The sequence below is a fragment of the Natator depressus genome, chromosome 6, assembly GCF_965152275.1.
Source record: "Natator depressus isolate rNatDep1 chromosome 6, rNatDep2.hap1, whole genome shotgun sequence".
NCBI lineage: Eukaryota > Metazoa > Chordata > Testudines > Cheloniidae > Natator > Natator depressus.
Window position 1 is genome coordinate 19,467,177 of NC_134239.1, and position 17,312 is coordinate 19,484,488.

Genomic DNA, 17,312 nt, shown 5'->3' on the forward strand with positions numbered 1-17,312 from the left:
CCCCTTACTGGTTTCCTCCACCTCCGATATCTTGGCTTTTACATTGTAAGCTCTTTGGAGCAGCGACTGTCATTTCCTATTTGCAGACCAAAAAAACTGCATTCAGATGGCGTTAAGGTTGAGAATACGGATCAGTAACCTCTGGGTTAAAAAAAAAATATCATAAGGTAGTTATAATTTTCCCAAAATCAAACATTACAGGCACAGTTCAGGCGCTCGAACCACCTTAACTCTGCCCTGAAGTGATATCCTGCAATAACTGTACAATTAAGGCATTTTAGTGTTTGTGGTCTCAGACTAGATAAAACTGATTTTTAAGGACACATTACATTGTTTTTGGTTTTTTTTTCTCCTGATGCAGCTGAGGTCTCTAGACACTATGGCAAGATAATGGTAAATAATAATAAAGCCTCTATCCATGCTGGCTGGCACTGTGTGACAGGAACAGTTCCATTATGCAATAAAACACAATGGTGTGAGTGTTACAGTCTAATGATGATGCCTTAGTGTTGGTAAAGCTTGAAGCTATCGACTAAGTCCTACCGCCAAGAGATGTAATTATGGTTTTCACAATTATAAATCCAATTATGAAATGAAAAGATTTCACATGTAATAATCAGGCCCAGAATTTCAAGGGTATGTGTGCTTGGCATAAGCCAGCAAGCCAGTGCTCCCAGAGATGGTGTCCCTAGCCTCGGTTTTGCGAGAAGCTGGAAATGGGCGACAGGGGATGGAACACTCGATGACTACCTGTTCTGTTCGTTCCCTTTGGGGCACCAGGCATTGGCCACTGTGGGAAGACAGGATACTGGGCTAGATGGACCTTTGGTCTGACCCAGTATGGCCGTTCTTACATTCGCTACATGAAATCCCCAGCCCTCCTGCACATGGGAGAAGTCTGTGTGCCCACAAAACGCTAGGCCTCTCTTTTTAAAAAGTCTGGTGGCTGAGTGGGTAAGACGCTCCGCTACAATCCTGATAGTCATGGCTTCGAGTCTCACTTGATCTCACGTTGAAAGGCCACCTCCAGTTCACCCAGCTGCAAAATGCGTACCTGATCCATCAGGTTAGGGCAGTCAGATGTGATGCTGGCCATGTCGCTCCCTTTTGTACCATTGGCTATGAAACTGACGTGCCTGGTCTGCATCCATGAGATGAGCCACTGGCTTGGGGGAACTTTGACTTTAACTCTTTTTAAACCCAAACTGAAGATGGCAATGAAAAGTACAATCTGAAGAAAGAGCCGAGGCTGGTTTTGCCTTGCTGGATGGCTGGTGGGGCTGGATTCCAGTTGCTGCGTTTACTGCTTAAGTGTTCTCGACACAGAAGTAGTGTTACATTATTCAGGTAATTAACACCCTTGGACTGCACACTGTGACAAATAGTGTTGTTATTAAGCAGGCCATGGGAGAGTTCCATGTGCATAAAAGGGGCAGGGCTAGATGCCAGCAGGTTTGGTAGATGCTGTTCAGTTTGTTCTGTGCCCTCCATCACGGCTAAGTTAGCGGGGGTAGGACATTCAGTTGGCCCAGCTGGGCAATTTTAAAGCCCTCTCCATAGAGAATAGGCAGCTGCACATTCTCTTAACAATAAAATCTTAACAAGCCCACAGGGAGGAGGAAAAGCCTGAAAATCAGCTTTTAAGAACCCCAAAGTTTTGTCTGTGGGTTCAAGTTTCTAAGACGGCTAAACCTGAACCAAAGCAGAGAAATCCCCCTGAACATATTTCTCAGTCTCACTTTCAGGCCGTGTTCCTTTCAAGCACAGCTAGGAAGGTGGAAGGAAAGCAGATGTGATGAGGCCTGTTTTGTCACGTAGGTATGACTGGTAAGCCCAAAAAATGATAAGCTCTCTGCTTCCACTGAAGTCAACAAGAGCTATGGGTGCTTGCAGTAGAAGGGGGATGTGTTTGGTTATGGTCAATAACCACACTGCTGTGCTACATGGAATCACAGTCTTTGATGTGTTTAGTTAGAAAACAACTGCAAATATAAGTGTTGCCCACTGTTGTGATTTTATCATGAATCTGATGATGTTTGATATTTTTCTTAAAGCCCCAGCTTCCGGAGTCTTGTAACTACCTTAGAATCTCTGCTTTTTTTTTAAGTAAATTTCTTCCACTCATAGTTGCAGAGAAAAAAACTGAAAACGTGGCTAGAGTTGCACCTTAAAGCTTAGAAACCAGAAGGCAAAGAAAAACTATTAGTTTTCAGCAAGTCTCATTATTTATTTTGGGTGGGCCTGACCATGATTTTTGAATGTTTGAGGTTGGCAGTACTGAGACTCAAACAGGCTTCCACTCAACTCGAGTTACAGCTCTGTCTCTCTTGTTTACCAGGGGCCGTTCCTTGTTTGGAACTCTATAAAGTGAATAGAGACTTCTAGTGGCTGAACTTGAAGTGCACTTGAAGTAAACATATCATTTCACGCATAGTCCATCAGTGTGTTAGAAAGTGTCTTTCCTGACAGTGCCAGCCCCAGTACAGTTGGGACCCAACAGCTCCATTAAAAACAATTATAATGAGGGAGAGCGTCATTAACTCTGCATGTAGACACTGCTACTATAACTCAGCCTCTTTGTGCACTTCCAGCTGATGCTAGGAAACTGTTGGCTTTGTAGAATTGGGCTGGGTATCTTGGGGTTGAGAGGAAAGTTTCCTCCATTCACCTCTGACTTTTTACTCAACACAGCTATGGGTCTCATGCATTCTCCAGTTCTCCCCAATTTCCATATCCCTGTTCTGATCCTGCCTCTCTCTGGGTGAGCTTTCTTGGTATGAAAGCAGCTTTCTTGGTATTCCTGTGCTCTTAATGTGTCCCAAATGAAGAAATACAGAACAGCAGGAGGGGAGGAGGAAGTTAATGTCAATACTTTCTGCCCCTCCAGACAGGTTCAAAATCAGCTGGAAGGTGAGGTGAAGATTTGCATCCATTATGCTCCTCACTGAACCCACTGTCCCTACTCCACCACCACGGTACTGCTGGGACCGGCACTACGCAATTCCTCTTGGTGTCTCTCCAAATGCAGCCTGCTGCTGAGATGAATTTTTAATCCCCACTTCAGTTCAGACTGTTGCCATGTTCTCAGCCTAATTCTGTCTTTTCGGCGTGCCCAGGGGGGTTGTGTCACACCATCAAAAGAACTGGAATAGGGAGAGATGTGATAGTATTTCAGTGACAGCTTGAACCCTAGAGCCCTCATTAGGGGCGCTCCTTGGAGGAGAGAGGGCAGGAAAGCAGGGGGAAGGAGGCGTCTCTGTCTCGAGAACGTCAGAGCGAGGGTGCTGAGTGTGAGCCCTGCAGTGAGCAGGGGGATTGCGTGCAATCCCTGGGGAATAGCTGGTCTGCTGGAGCGTGGGGAGGAGACTGATTCCTTTCGAAGCACCAGTTCATTTAAAAGCTACTGGGCTCTGCTGTCCCATTGGCCAGTCCGCTGCATGCTCGCCCTGAATCCCTGCAAGGATAGCTTTGTGGTCAAGGCTTGGCAATGGGACACAAAAGAGCTGGTTCAGTTCCTGCCACAGACTCCATGTGTGACCCTGGACAAGTCCCTTAGGGTACATCATTGCTGCGGTAAAAAACCCATGGCCGCGAGCGTCAGGCCCAGGTCATGGGCTCGTGGGGGCTTGTGCTAGACAGCTAAAAATAGCAGTGCAGGTGTCCCATGTGGACGGGAGCCCAGAGTCTGAAACCCGGGGAGTGGGGAGCCCAAACATCTGTGCTGCTATTTTTCTCCCGAGTCAGTAGATTAACAGCAGTGGGGCATGTGAGTACTGAGAACTGGGTGAGCAGGCAAGGCCCGTTCACTGCAGTAGGGCATGTCGAATGCTTACAGGATTCATCTCAAAGCACTTACGCACTTTGGAATTTAGCCAGGACACCAGGGTTTATGCATTGGTTGTGAAAAAGGCAGGGTTTCTTTAACAACCATGAGTGATCTGGACATTACATTTCTGTTGCATGCAGGCCCTCACACCATGACACAAGGGCAGCCCAATGGGCCTGGCTCCTACTGCTTTTCTAACTGGGGCTGAGCAAATGTAGGAGTCAGCTGGGGAAAGTTAATGTAACTGTTGGTGATGACATTGCGAACCCCAAAGACAGAGCAGGGAGCATTTCCCCGCACGGCTCCAGTTGCATGCGTTGTTACTAAGGGCATGGCTACACTTGCAGATGTAGAGCACTTTGAGTTAAACCAGCCCTCGTAGATCACAGTAGGGAAAGCGCTGCAGTCTGTCCACACTGACAGCTCAAGCGCCCTGGCGTGGCCACATTTGCGGCACTTGCAGCAGCATTGGGAGTGGTGCATTATGGGCAGCTATCCCAGCATGCAAGTGGTTGCAACGTGCTTTTCAAATGGGGGGGAGGGGTGGAGTGTGACAGGGAGTGTGTTGTGTGTATGTGGGGGGAGAGAGAGTGGGTTTTGGGGGGGCTGAGAGCATGACAGCATGCTGTCTTGTAAGTTCGGACAGCAGCAGACCCCCCCCCCACCTCTCTCTCTCTCAAACAGCATTCCACACTAAGGGTTGCTTTGTCTCGGAGCAGATAAGCAGCGGGCTGTCAGAAACGGAGCTTTCAAGGGCATTTCTGCATTCCTACAGCCGATTCCAAACAATGACAAGAGTGGCCACTTGACTTAAGGGGATTATGGGACGTTTCCGGAGGCCGATCAGAGTGCAGTAAAGCAACACCTCGTTCACACTGGCGCCGCAGCGCTCCAGCGAGGGCACAGCAAACGTTATTCCACTCGCCGAAGTGGAGTACCAGCAGTGCTGTAGCCGCGGAGTCAGAGCGCTCTACGTGCCTTGCCAGTGTGGCCGGGTAGTGAGCTAGGGCACCCGGGGCTCCTTTATTGTGCTGTAACTCACAAGTGTAGCCAAGCCCTAACTCTTGCAGGCCCCTGCGCTCCAGATGTGATGGGAGAGTGAAGAGGGAGGAATAGCCTTTCAAATGTCCCGTGGCAAGACATGACAGCCCATTATGATAACTAGCTGGCAGATGCAGCACGTCTGGGGTGTGCCACGGTGGGATTGCTGTGTTTAGGGTCTGCCAGAGAAGTCGCTAGAGAACAATACAGAGTGCTCCCTTCCCTAGGACCTTGCTTTGCTGCTGATTATAGAAAAGCACTCAGGGTCTCACACAGCGGTGCACTGAACTACCTGGAGGGTCACTGGTGTCAACCCTTTCCATTACGGATGGGGGACTGGATCAGACAGGAGCAGGAGCCCCTCGAGCTTTGGCTGAACCTTGAACTGAACCATCTTGAGGGTTCAAAAAATCTTGTTTCACTTTAAAAAAAAAATGTAATTTATGGGTTTTGTGCCTGTTGGTGCTTCCAGGGCAGGAAGCGGGAGCAGCCGAGCCTCTGGCCCTGAGCAGATACAAAAAGCCTATGATTGGATAAGTCCTTTCCCCCTGGATTTCCAGATCCATTTTTCAGATCCAAGGTGTTTGCCCAGCTCCGCTTGTGGGAGCTTAGCCAGATCTCACCTGAACCTTCAGGTTCACCCATCTGTTCAATGGAGTTTCTGTGCATTACTACACTGGAGACCCCACGGGCTGCTGGAACCTAACGCCCGCAGCTGCTGGTAGGAGCACCCCAACTTTCCTAGCTGTGTGTCTGTCTGTGCAGAGCCTATGAAACCAGCATTCTGGCCCCCGCCGCTGTCAGGGAAACATGCACGTTGAATCAGCAACAAGGGTCAGATGGCTTGAAACTTGTCAGTGTTTATTAAGAGAGCCGCTTTCATCCCTCTCTTCCCTCAGGACTTCCTCACCCTCCTTTGGAATGGGGTCAGTGGGAGAATATGGGACAGGGAGGGAGATGGCTAAGAAGCTCCCCCGCCGCCCTGTGCTGTATCAACTCTCTGCAGAACTGGGACCCAGTCAGGAAATGAGTCCTCCTTTTATAAGCTGTGTTTCAACCAGCCATTCGGTTCTAGTTCCTGTCTCAGAATGAATACAGCAAAGCATCTAAGCTGCCAGGTTTGGGAAAACCAGACCCTGTGACTGTTGACAAATCTAACTGACACCTCAGGAGGAAAGTGACCTCATTTCCAGAAATTGTTGTAACGCAACTCCGTGGGATGGGGCTGGTACCTGGGATCTTTGGCGCTAAAAGCCTCAGCATCTGCTGTATTACAGACCTGGTTTCTATTCCAAGCTCTGTCTGGTGAGATCTTATGCAGCCTTATGTAACTGATTTGTAAAATGCAGGGATGCTATTTGGCTGCCTTCTGGAAGGTAACGAGGCCTTGCTCTATACTGCATGAAGTGTAAACAGCAGGTAGAGGGGAGACCAGAACTCACAGGCCTGGTCTACACTTTAAAATTAGACTGACCTAGCTACATCGCTCAGGTCTGTGAAAAATTTTGTGCCCCAAGCACCAGTTAGGTCAACCTAACTCCCAGCATAGACACGGCTAGATTGATAGAAGAATTCTTCTGTCGACCTAGCTACTGCTTCTCAGAGAGGTAGGTTAACTACATTGATGGGAAACCCCCTTCTGTCTATGTGGGAAGTGTCCACGCTACAGCGCTACATCAGCACAGCCCCACGGCCATAGCCATGCCGCTGTAGGGGAGACATGGCCTCGGTTTCCAGGCTCCCGGCTTAGTACACTTTCCCCTAGCTGACAGGCTATTAACAGAGGAGTCTGTCTCACCTGTGAAGCATGGAACAGGCAGCCAGATTGAGCTGAAAGGCAGATCACCTGGCAAAATCCCATGCGTGCGAGAGCTCTGCTGCTAACAAATGATGCTGTTGCACCAACGACCTTGCTGCTGGGTCCAGAACTGCATCTTTTGCCTCTGTTAAGTAGAAGCCAATGAAACACAAATCCAGCTCAGCTGAGTTCCTCCCCACCAGTGGGGGAGGGGATTTCACAGAGTGGACAACAGTTGCCTTTCAGGGACAGTGCACCCGTCCTTGACTTAGCACTGCAGGCTTTCTCCTCTATGCCGCAAACCTCCCACGCACCCTGGAACTGAGCGAACGCAGGCAGGGATGGAGGAGGAAGGGCTTGCTTTATGGCTTCATGTTCTCACAGAAAGCTCTAACTGTCCTGATTCAAACGAGACGCTTTCTCAGTGCAGCTGCTGCAGCGATCAGTTAGAAACAGCTTGTCCTGTTGGGAATGAAGCGCTGTTTTCCTGCTGGGTGGCAGATTGGTCATTCATTGCTGTGATGCGTGCGTCAATGGCAGCCCAGAGCCGTCCAGACTCAACAGCCGGGAGCAGGGAAGAACTTTTCTGTTCGGTTGCTGGACGACCTCCTTTCAGCTAAGTTTGGGTGCCGAATCCGATCCGAGCCCAACCTTCCACAGTCTGGGGGCGGCCAGGGTTCAGATCTGCCTCTCTTCTTATTTATGCTAGTGTAAAATCAGAGATGGTTTCATTGGACTCAATGGAGTGTAAACCTAATGTGAGAGCAGAACCAGGCCTTTAGCACTGCAGATTGGCCCACTTACAGAGAGCGAGAGATAAGTCACAAAGTTCTGAGCGGGCACTGATCCAGGTCCGAACATCCACAAAGCTGGGGGCAGGGAGGTTAGACCCCATGAACTCGGTCAGGGCCAGCTCTAGTTTATAAGAGCTGGAGTGACCTGTGAGTCAGGCGTCTGCTGGAGGTAATACCACTCTGCCTCCGGCCATCAACTCCTCCGGGCCATTAGCAATTTGGAGGCTGTTACTCCTTCAGTAGCTGGCTTGTAAGGGAGTCAGCGCAGAGCTCTGGGGAGTAAATGTGCAGAGAGCACTCCAGGCAGCACACTGAGCCCAGTGCTTTATTCTGAAGGGAGTAGCCAATTGTATGGATTTTACCCAGAGGGCAGGTGTAAGGTCCCTGTAAACCTGCCCTGTGGGGACGGGGAGGAATTCTCTCTGGAGCATGTGGCAGGGAATCAGAGTGCTCTCAGGGGCATGCAGGCTGCAGCTGGGGAGCCACCCCGTGGCACTGCAGATCTGAGGAGCAATATCCAGGCAGTCAGAAAATAAACAGTATAAGGAGAGACAGGAAACCCAGAGGCATCGCCAGAGAAATCATGGGAGAGGCTCACAGGGACACAGGCTTTCAGGGGCCAGATCCTCAGCTGGTGAAAATAACTCCCTTGTCTTCACCAGAGAGAGAGGCTGGCTTGCATCAGCTGAAGAGCTGGCTGCCAGTTTGCTTCCTCTTCTAATGACTTTTTCTTTTCAGTTTAACGTGTGATATTAAAATCCATTAGCCAAGCAGATACTGAAGCGAGAGAATACAGCACTGGGTACAACTCAACTTCTCGTGTAATAAATAATTTTATACATCATCATAGATCTTCTGTTCTACAGCAGATTTTTTCCAGAAGGATCCCAGACAGCCAACCCCAGGCATCCAGGATCGGGTGACCAGATGTCCGGTTTTTGACTGGAACACCCAGTCGAACAGGGACCCTGGCAGCTCCAGTCAGCACCGCCGACCCGGCCATTAGAAGTCTGGTCGGCGGTGCTACGGAGCTAAGGCAGGCTAGTCCCTACCTGTCCTGGTTCCGCGCTGTGCTCCGAAAGCAGCCAGCAGGTTGCTGGCAGGCGCAGCAGGCAGCTCTGCGCCCTGCCCCCATCCCAAGCACTGGCTCTGCATCCCATTGGCTGGGAACCGTGGCCAATGGGAGCTGCGGGGCGGCACCTGCAGGTGAGAGCAGCGCGCACCGCCACCTGCCGCACCTCCACCTAGGAGCCGGACCTGCTGGTCGCTTCCAGGGCGCAGCACGGAGTCTGGACTGGCAGGAAGCCTGCCTTAGGACCCCTGCTGCGCCACTGACAGGGAGCCGCCAGAGGTAAGCCTGTGCCCCAATCCCCTGTTCCAGCCCTGAGCCCCCCCTCCTGCACCCCAAACCCCTCATCCCTGGCCCCACCCAGAGCCTGAAACCCCCAGCTGGAGCCCTCACCCCCTCCCAACCTCCTGCCCCAGTCTGGAGCCCCGTCCCGTAACCTGAACCCCTCATTTCTGGCCCCACCCCAGAGCCTGCACCCCCAGTTAGAACCCGCACCCCAACGCCCTGCCCCATCCCAGTGAAAGTGAGTGAGCATGGGGGAAAGCGAGCCACAGAGGGAGAGGGAATGTAGTGAGCAGGAGGAGGGGCCTCGGGGAAGAGGTGGGGCTATGGTGTTTGGTTTTGTGCAATTAGAAAGTTGGCAACCCTAATCCAGGAATTTCTCTCCCTTCCACTGAAATGCAGCCACCTCTGGGCTGGAGGGTGGCTGGTGCTAAATAGTGCACAGCACTGCTACACAACAGGGGCCTGAACCTGCAAACTCACATGGGTGGTCTCTCAAGCCAACTCTCATGAGTGAAGGATTATGGGTGGGGATAAGGGTGTGTCGGCTCAGGCCTTGCTTTAGGACAGGAAGCAGAGAAAAGGGAAAAAATTAAAAGGTCAAATTTTTGACCACTGAATCCCCCCTGGAATGGCTTACCTGGGTAATTAGAGGAGTGGGGGGAACCCCATGAGACAGGATCACGTCTCCTGCAGCCCAAGGAATGGAAGTGGACGCAGGAAACACCGGCCAAGGTTTTGTTTTGTCAGGCAGGTTTCACTGGTGCTAGCCCAGTGCAGCAGCCTCGGGCGAACACCACATGCTCCCACAGGCACAGCCATCGCTCAGCCCTAAGTGTCCCTGGGAGCACTGGGGAGGCAGAGGGAGCTCTCGCCACAGGACCCATTCTTCCGCTCCCCAAGTAGCACTGAGAGTCTCTGAGGAGCCGCGTCCGACCCTCTGCAGCTGGTACGACAGGTTATCCCATTATGGCACTTTCGTGGGGAGGGGCCCATTTCTCCCCTCCCATTCCCCCTCCATTTATCCTCCCTCCTGCCCCTACAGCCCCACATTTCCTTGCACACACATGCATCCTGCCCGCTTCTGAGCACCCACAACCCACCCAGGTTTCAGCAGAAGATGCTCAGCACCTCACAAGACGATGTCCTAGTAAGTCAGCAAATTCTCTTCCACTCTGTTCTCTGGCTGGTCGGGGGCAGCTAGCAGGTGCATGCCGTGGTGTCACATGGAGAGGGAACCAGCAACGAGGGGAGGGATCCAACAGACTCCTTCCCTCCCCCCACCCCAGAGGCCCCACTGCTTGTGGGGGGGTCACTTGTTAATACCACAGCTGGTGGCGTTCTCTGACTGCCCTTCCCAGGGTTCCTTTAAGCCTCAGTGTCTCTAGAGCTTCCACATAACACACACACGCAGGGAGGGAGAAGGCTGGTGCAGAGCCTGCCTGTGCTCCTCACACCGCATTCCCCCCTGCCTCATTTCAGGAGTTGTGTAATAGTGATAGCTCAGCAATCCCGAACCTTCCCTGTGTCAGCAGCTCTCCCCTGGAGTGCTTCCTTCAGCCCTATTTTGGAATTTCTGCACTGATGTGGGGACAGCTATTGCTATGGAACAGGCTGGTGATTTTGCTCTCTCCCTGTGGAACCATAGTATGCTTATACATGAGGAATTTAGGGATGACCTAGTGCTCATTAATGTAACAAACTCACCGCAGCCGCATGTCACAGAAGAAAAAAGCTATGTCCCAAGAGTCTCAGCCATCTCCTCTTTCCCCTAAGGCAGTGGTTCTCAACCAGGGGTACACATACCCTTGGGGGTATGCAGAGGTCTTCCAGGGGGTACATCAACTCATCTAGATATTTGTCTACTTTTACACAGGCTACATAAAAAGCACTAGCGAAGTCTGTACAAACTAAGACTTCATATAATGACTTGGTTGTACTGCTCTATATACTATACGCTACAATGTAAGTACAGTGTTTATATTCCAGTTGACTTATTTTATAATTCTATGGTAAAAATGAGAAAGGAAGTAATTGTTCAGCACTAGTGTGCTGTGACATTTTTTAATTTTTATGCCTGATTTTGTAAGTAAGTCGTTTTTAAGTTAGGTGAAACTTGGGGGTTCGCAAGACAAATCTGAAAGGGGTAGAGTGGTCTGGAAAGGTTGAGAGCCACTGCCCTAATGTACCTTGATTTGCTTATTTAGCTGTGTCATAACCATAAGGGTAGCCTAAAATTCCTCCTTACCTGCAAGGGGTTAAGAAGCTCAAGTAACCTGGTTGGCACCTGACCAAAGGAACCAATGGGGACAAAAGATACTTTCAAATGGGGTGGGGGGGCAGAAGAGGAGAGAGAGGTTTTGTTTTGGGTTCTTTGTTTCTGTGGGCATTCGCTCTTGGGACTAAGAGGGACCGGACATCAATCCATGTCCTCCAAACCATTCTGAATCAGTCTCTCATATTATAGAAATTGTAAGTAACAGTCAGGCAAGGCATATTAGTTTATCTTTGTTTTCTCAACTTGTGAATTTTCCCTTTGCTAGAGGGAGGTTTATCCCTGTTTTGTTGTAACTTTGAAACTAAGGCTAGAGGGAGTTCCTCTGTGCTCTTTGAATTTTCTGATACTCTGTAAGGTTAAGTACCAGCCTTAAGTTTACAGAGGTGATTCTTTTACCTTTTTCTCTTTAAATAAAATCCTTCTTTTTAAGAACCTGAGTGATTTTTCCATTGTTCTAAGACCCAGGGATTTGGGTCTGTACTCCCTTTGTAACCAGTTGGTGAGGATATATGCTCAAGCCTTCCTGAGGAAAGGGGGTGTAGGCTTGGGGGAATATTTCGGGGGGGGAATAGGACTCCAAGTGGTCCTTTCCCTGATTGTTTGTTAAATCACTTGGTGGTTGCAGCGATCTCAAGGCAAGAAAGAAATCTGTGCCTTGTGGAAGTTTTAACCTAAGCTGGTAAGAATAAGCTTAGGGGGTCTTTCATGCGGGTCCCCACATCTGTACCCCAGAGTTCAGAGTGGGGAAGGAACCCTGACAAGCTGCCTTACAAGTCCAGCTCAATTTTTTCATAGAAATGTAGGGCTGGAAGGGATCTCAAGAGGTCATCTAGTCCAGCCCCCTGTGCTGAGGAGGGACCAAGTAAACCTAGACCATCCCTGACAGGTGTTTGTCTAACCTGTTCTTAAAAATTTCCAATGACAGGGATTCCACAAGCTCCCTCACTAACCTGTTCCAGTACATAACTATCCTTATAGTTAGAAAGCTTTTTCTAATATCTAACCTAAATCTCCCTTGCTGCACATTAAGCCCATTCCTTCTTGTCCTACCTTCAGCAGACATGGACAACAATTGATCACCAGTCTCTTTATAACAGGCCCTAATGTATTTGAAGACTGTTACCGGGTTCTCCCCTCAGCCTTCTCTTCTCAGGGCTACATGCTCAGGTTTTTTAACCTTTCCTCATAGATCACATTTTCTAAATCTTTTATCATTTTTGTTGCTCTCCTCTGGATCCTTTCCAATTTGTTCACATCTCTCTCAAAGTGTAGTACCCAAAACTGGACACAGTACTCCAGCTGAGGTCCTACCAGTGCCGAGTAGAGCAGGACAATTACCTCCTGTGTCTTACATACAACACTCCTGTTAATACACCCCAGAATGATATTAGTCTTTTTTGCAACTGCATCACGCTGTTGACTCATAATCAATTTGTGAGTCACCATAACTCCGACATCCTTTTCTGCAGGTCTGTCATCTGGCCAGTTATTCCCCATTTTGTAGCTGTGCGTTTGATTTTTCCTTCCTAAGTGTAGTACTTTGCACTTGTCTTTATTGACTTTCATCTTGTCGATTTCAGACCAATTCTCCAATTTATCAAGATTATTTTGAATTCTAATCCTGCCCTCTGAAGTGCTAGCAACCCCTCCTTCAGCGTGGTGTCATCTGCACATTTTATAAGCATGCTCTTCACTCCATTGTCCAAGTCATTAATGAAAACATTGAATAGTACTGGCTCCAGAATAGACCCATGTGTGACCCCACGAGATACATCCTCCCAGTTTGACTGCAATCCATTGAAAACTACTCTTTGAATATGGTTTTCCAACCAGTCATGCAAATTTATAGTAATTTCATCTAGACCACATTTCTCCAGATAAATCGTGTCTGTGGCTTTCCCCCTATCCACTAGGCCAGTAACCCATCAAAGAAGGAAACTAGGTTGGGTTGGCATGATTTATTCCTGACAAATCCATGTTGGTTATTACTTATCACCCTATTGTCCTCTAGGTGTGTACAAATTGACTCTTCAATAATTAGTTCCAGAATCTTTCCAAGTAACAAAGTTCAACTGGCTGGTCTATAATTCCCTGAATCCTTTTTGTTCCCCTTTTTAAAGACAGGTACTATGTTTGCCCTTCATCCATCCTCCATCTGGAGCAAGGAGCCATCCTTTAGGTGCAGTAACTTGCTTTGATTCTGCACCTCCCACAAGGACTTTCCTACCTTCTGTAGCCCCTTTTATCGAAGCACTTTACACACAGGAACTTCCTGAACCTCATGGCTCCCTGTGAAGTAGGGCACAGATATGTCTGGTATGGCAGTGTAATCACATAGCTAGCATGTTGTGGGGGGATAGCTGTGGGGCTGGCAGAACAAGCATCAGTGGACAGTCCTTTTGTAAATTTTGCCCTGACCTTCTGTCAACAGCTAGGAGAACCTTGGTTCTTAAGGTCTTGTGTGGGCAGATCCTCCCACTCGGTAAACTGCATGAAGCTCTATCTGTCTCTACCCTGGAAGCAAAAAGGGTTGGGTCAATCCCGGTGGGATTTGAACCTGTGGTTCCGGCCACTTAGAGATCTACTAAACTGCTAACTTACTGCCTTTGAAGGGAATCTTTTTCAGAGCTTTCCAGGTGGTCTCAGCAGCTCTTTAAAGGAAAACACTCTTCCCTAAGTAACTCCCCATAGTAGCACGTTCGTCTCCTGCAGCCATAGCGTCGAACCTTCCTTTCTCTCGGCAGATTCAAAGGAGTGCCTTTTCTGTCTTCTTTGATGAGAAGTTTTCCATCCCCTTGGACCCGTCTGCGCTGGAGGAAAACAGCTTAAGATTTTCTGTCTTTGGCATTGATGAGGACGAGAGGAACATCAGCACCGGGGTAGCAGAGCTGAAGCTGTTGGACCTGGATCTGGCCAGCCGCCCATTCAGTGCTTGGCTCTATCTGCAGGACATGAACAAGGTGAGCTCTTATCATCTGCATGCTGGGGTGCCAGCTGGGCTCCCTGAAAATGAGTTAGTGGGGCATGAAAGATAAGCGCTGGGTCGGCCACAGGCAGTGCTGGGTCTGATTACCTCCCCAGCGGGAGCCGTCCAGTGCATGAAGTGTGAGGGAATTTCATCTTTACTGCTGGGTTTGGAACCAGAGCTGATGCTGAAGCACAGTGGGGGAAACGGGATACGATGTCACCCCAGATCTGGTCATCCTGTGCAGTGGCATGGCACTGGCCAACATTTCCTGCTGTGGAGTGAGGTGAACCCGGCCCCTTGCCCCCATTATGCACCTCACCAATTGTGTGATGATCCACCGGGGAGGAGCAATTCCCTCCTCCTCCCTGCAGGCCATCAGCTGACACCCCGAAGCATGCGCTTCACTTCTCTCAGCTTGCAGAGCTCAGATGGCTGTTCTGGCTATTTGGAGCCAGAGCACCAAAGCTGAGGTCCAGAACCAAATTTTCCAAGTGTTCAGGTGTTTGATTCTGCTGTTGGCTCAGGCCCAGCTCAATTCATTAAGAGTCCTTGACTTCTTAAAAGCAGTGAAAATATTTGTCTCATTGACCTCTACAGGCTGAAATAGTGTTTCCCCTTCTGCGTTTAGATTCACTGGCAGACCCTCAGCTGGTGTGGGTCAGCATTTACACCAGTGAGAATCCAGCCCTCTGCCTTTTGGTTTAATCAATGTGACCCCTGTTTCTCCCAGTATGGGGCAAGGTAGCAAGGAGAATAGGGGGAAGTGATCAGGATTTCCCTCTGCTTCTGCTACCATTGATGACAGTTGGATGTCACACATGAAGATGACACCTATCTTTCTGAGGTACTTATGTGGACCTCCGCACTGTATTATCTGAGCCCCTCATAACCTTCCATGTAGTTATCCATGCCACACCCCTGTGAGGTAGAGAAGTGATATTTTCCCCATCTGCAAGAATTGCGACACAGAGACTAAGACCTTGTCTACACTTACAGCTTAGGTCGACATACCTAAGGCTCTCAGCGAGGTGAAAAGTCCACCCCCTTGAGCACTGTAGCTCTGCCACCCTAAGTCCCCAGTGTAGGTCGATAGAAGACTGCTTCTGTCAACCTAGCTACTGTCACTTGGGAGGTAAAGTTACTACAGCTTTTCCCCATTGTCACGCACATCTATACTGGGGGCTACAGTGACCCAGCCACCCCATAGCATGGACAAACCCTCTGTGAGTTTCCCATGGTCACACAGGCAGTTTGAAGCAGAGCAGAGAATTGAACCCAGGTCTCCTGAGTCCCAATGCTGGCCTCTAACCACTAGGCCAGCCTCTGTAGGCTATAACTACTCTGCCTAGTTTCTGCCCTCATTGAGGGAAAAACTTTCCCTGCCAGAGAGTTATTTCTCCTTCCCCTCTTGTCTGTGAATGAGTCATTTCTGCCGACGTTTGCTGTTGGGTGACGGTGCCTTACGTGCCCTGCAGGCAGTTGACTCGGTGGGAGAGATCCTGCTGTCTCTTAGTTACCTACCCACAGCGGAGCGGCTGACGGTCATTGTGGTTAAAGCCAAAAACCTCGTGTGGACCAACAGCAAAACGACAGCAGGTGAGTGCGAGGCCATGAAAGAGCAGCTCCCGCCAGAGGCCAGCTCCGTGCAGCTCCGCCCTGCCTGCGGCTTCCCCTGCTAGAACTGCTGCCCAGGGTGCATCTCCGCTGCATTAGTGCTGGAAGTGCTGCCGTGAGTTCAGGCACTTCCCGCCTGTTAAATCAGGTGTAGCTCTGGGGAGCTCAGACGAGAAGCCCAGAACTTGAGCTCCAAAACCTCAGGCCTCTTGCCCTTGAGCCCAGGAGATCATGTAGAGCTGCTAGCGATGGCAGTTGTTATTTACTGTTTGTAGTATGATAGTCCCGAATAGAGACAGGTCCCATTGCACTAGGCACTGCACTTAATCTCTGTACTGCTCAGCCACTAGGAGGCAGCATTGCTCACAGGCACTGTTTTTCTGTTGCCTCATTATAGTCACCGAGGGTCCTGTAGTTAAATGGGAGGGGCCTGTTCTGCCACTGGTGAATGGGGATGGTAGTGCCTGGTAGCCCCAGTCACAGACCAGGACCCCCCTGTGCTAGGTGCTGTACAACCACAGAGCAAACAGATGGTCCCTGTCCCAAAGAGCTAATGCAGAGGTAACTTGTTGGGGGGGGGGGTCACGTTCTTGCCCTCCCCCCGCCCCGATATCTGCCTTTCATTTAGCAACAGCTTCTAATCAGAGATTTTCAAAATGTGGGGTGTCCCCCCAGGGATGAACGTTCAGGGAGGCGAGCAGCGATGCCAGCCCTGCACGATAGGGCTCCATCCCCTGACTCACCTCAGCCAGAAGCCCCGCTTGTCAGCTTATCCCAAGTCCGGCAACCCCCACGCTTCGAGAGCTGGGCTCCATCCTTGTCAGTAGTGGCCAACGCTGTCACCTGCTCTGTGGCGCCCCATGCCCCTCGCTCCAGCCCCTGCCCACCTCACCTCACCTCACCGGGAGAGGGGCGGCACCTCCAGGCAGGGGCCAGCAGCGCCTGCACTGAAATGCCGCCCACTGGCCCGGGGCAGGCTTTTGCAATGTCAACGCTTTCCTAAGCTCGGTCGCGGTTTCTCCGCTTGAGGCAGCGTGTGGTCGGCGCTGGGGTGGGGTTCAGGATGCAGTGCGCTAGCCGCTGCGGGGCTGGCTGGGAGCAGTGGGGCCACGGGGCACAAAGGTGGGGGGAGAGAGAGGGGCTCGCCAAGGGTGCCAGAGAGAGGGGGCAGGGCAAATGAGCAGGAACATGTCGTTCCTCCCCGTTCCCTCCCATGCCCCTCAGTCACTCCCTCCCCCCACCCTGCAGAGGCAATGCATGCAGAAGTCATGTGTTCCCCCATAACCTTTAAATTGTGGGCCCCCCCCATCACCAGTTACACGTCATCTCTGAGCTACTGTGCGTATACCCCTTTTCCCTGAGGTCCAGTGCTCCCTGCGCTCTCTCAGCATTGTCTCTGCTTATGGGTGGAGGACAGTTGGCGAATGGTGGTCCTTTGCTTCCCATTGTCCAAACAGATCCTTTCGTCAAAGTGTACTTGCTTCAGGACGGGAGGAAGATCAGCAAGAAGAAGACAGCTGTGAAGAGAGACGAGACAAATCCGGTGTTTAACGAGGCCATGATTTTCTCAGTGCCCGCAATTGTCCTACAGGTGAGAACTTCTCAGTCAAGGGCAGACTGAAGAGTTATGACTTTTTTTTTT

General features: G+C 50.3%; 1 protein-coding gene across 2 annotated transcripts in view; it reads left to right on the forward strand.

Annotated features, from left to right (window-relative positions):
* SYT12 (synaptotagmin 12) overlaps positions 1-17,312 on the forward strand; it is a 56,315-nt gene that overhangs the window by 31,635 nt on the left and 7,368 nt on the right. For both annotated transcript variants that reach the window (XM_074954705.1, XM_074954706.1), the window contains exons 5-7: positions 13,833-14,048; positions 15,532-15,652; positions 17,128-17,261. In XM_074954705.1, coding sequence (XP_074810806.1) covers positions 13,833-14,048; positions 15,532-15,652; positions 17,128-17,261 — 471 coding nt within the window. The remainder of the gene's footprint in view (positions 1-13,832; positions 14,049-15,531; positions 15,653-17,127; positions 17,262-17,312) is intronic.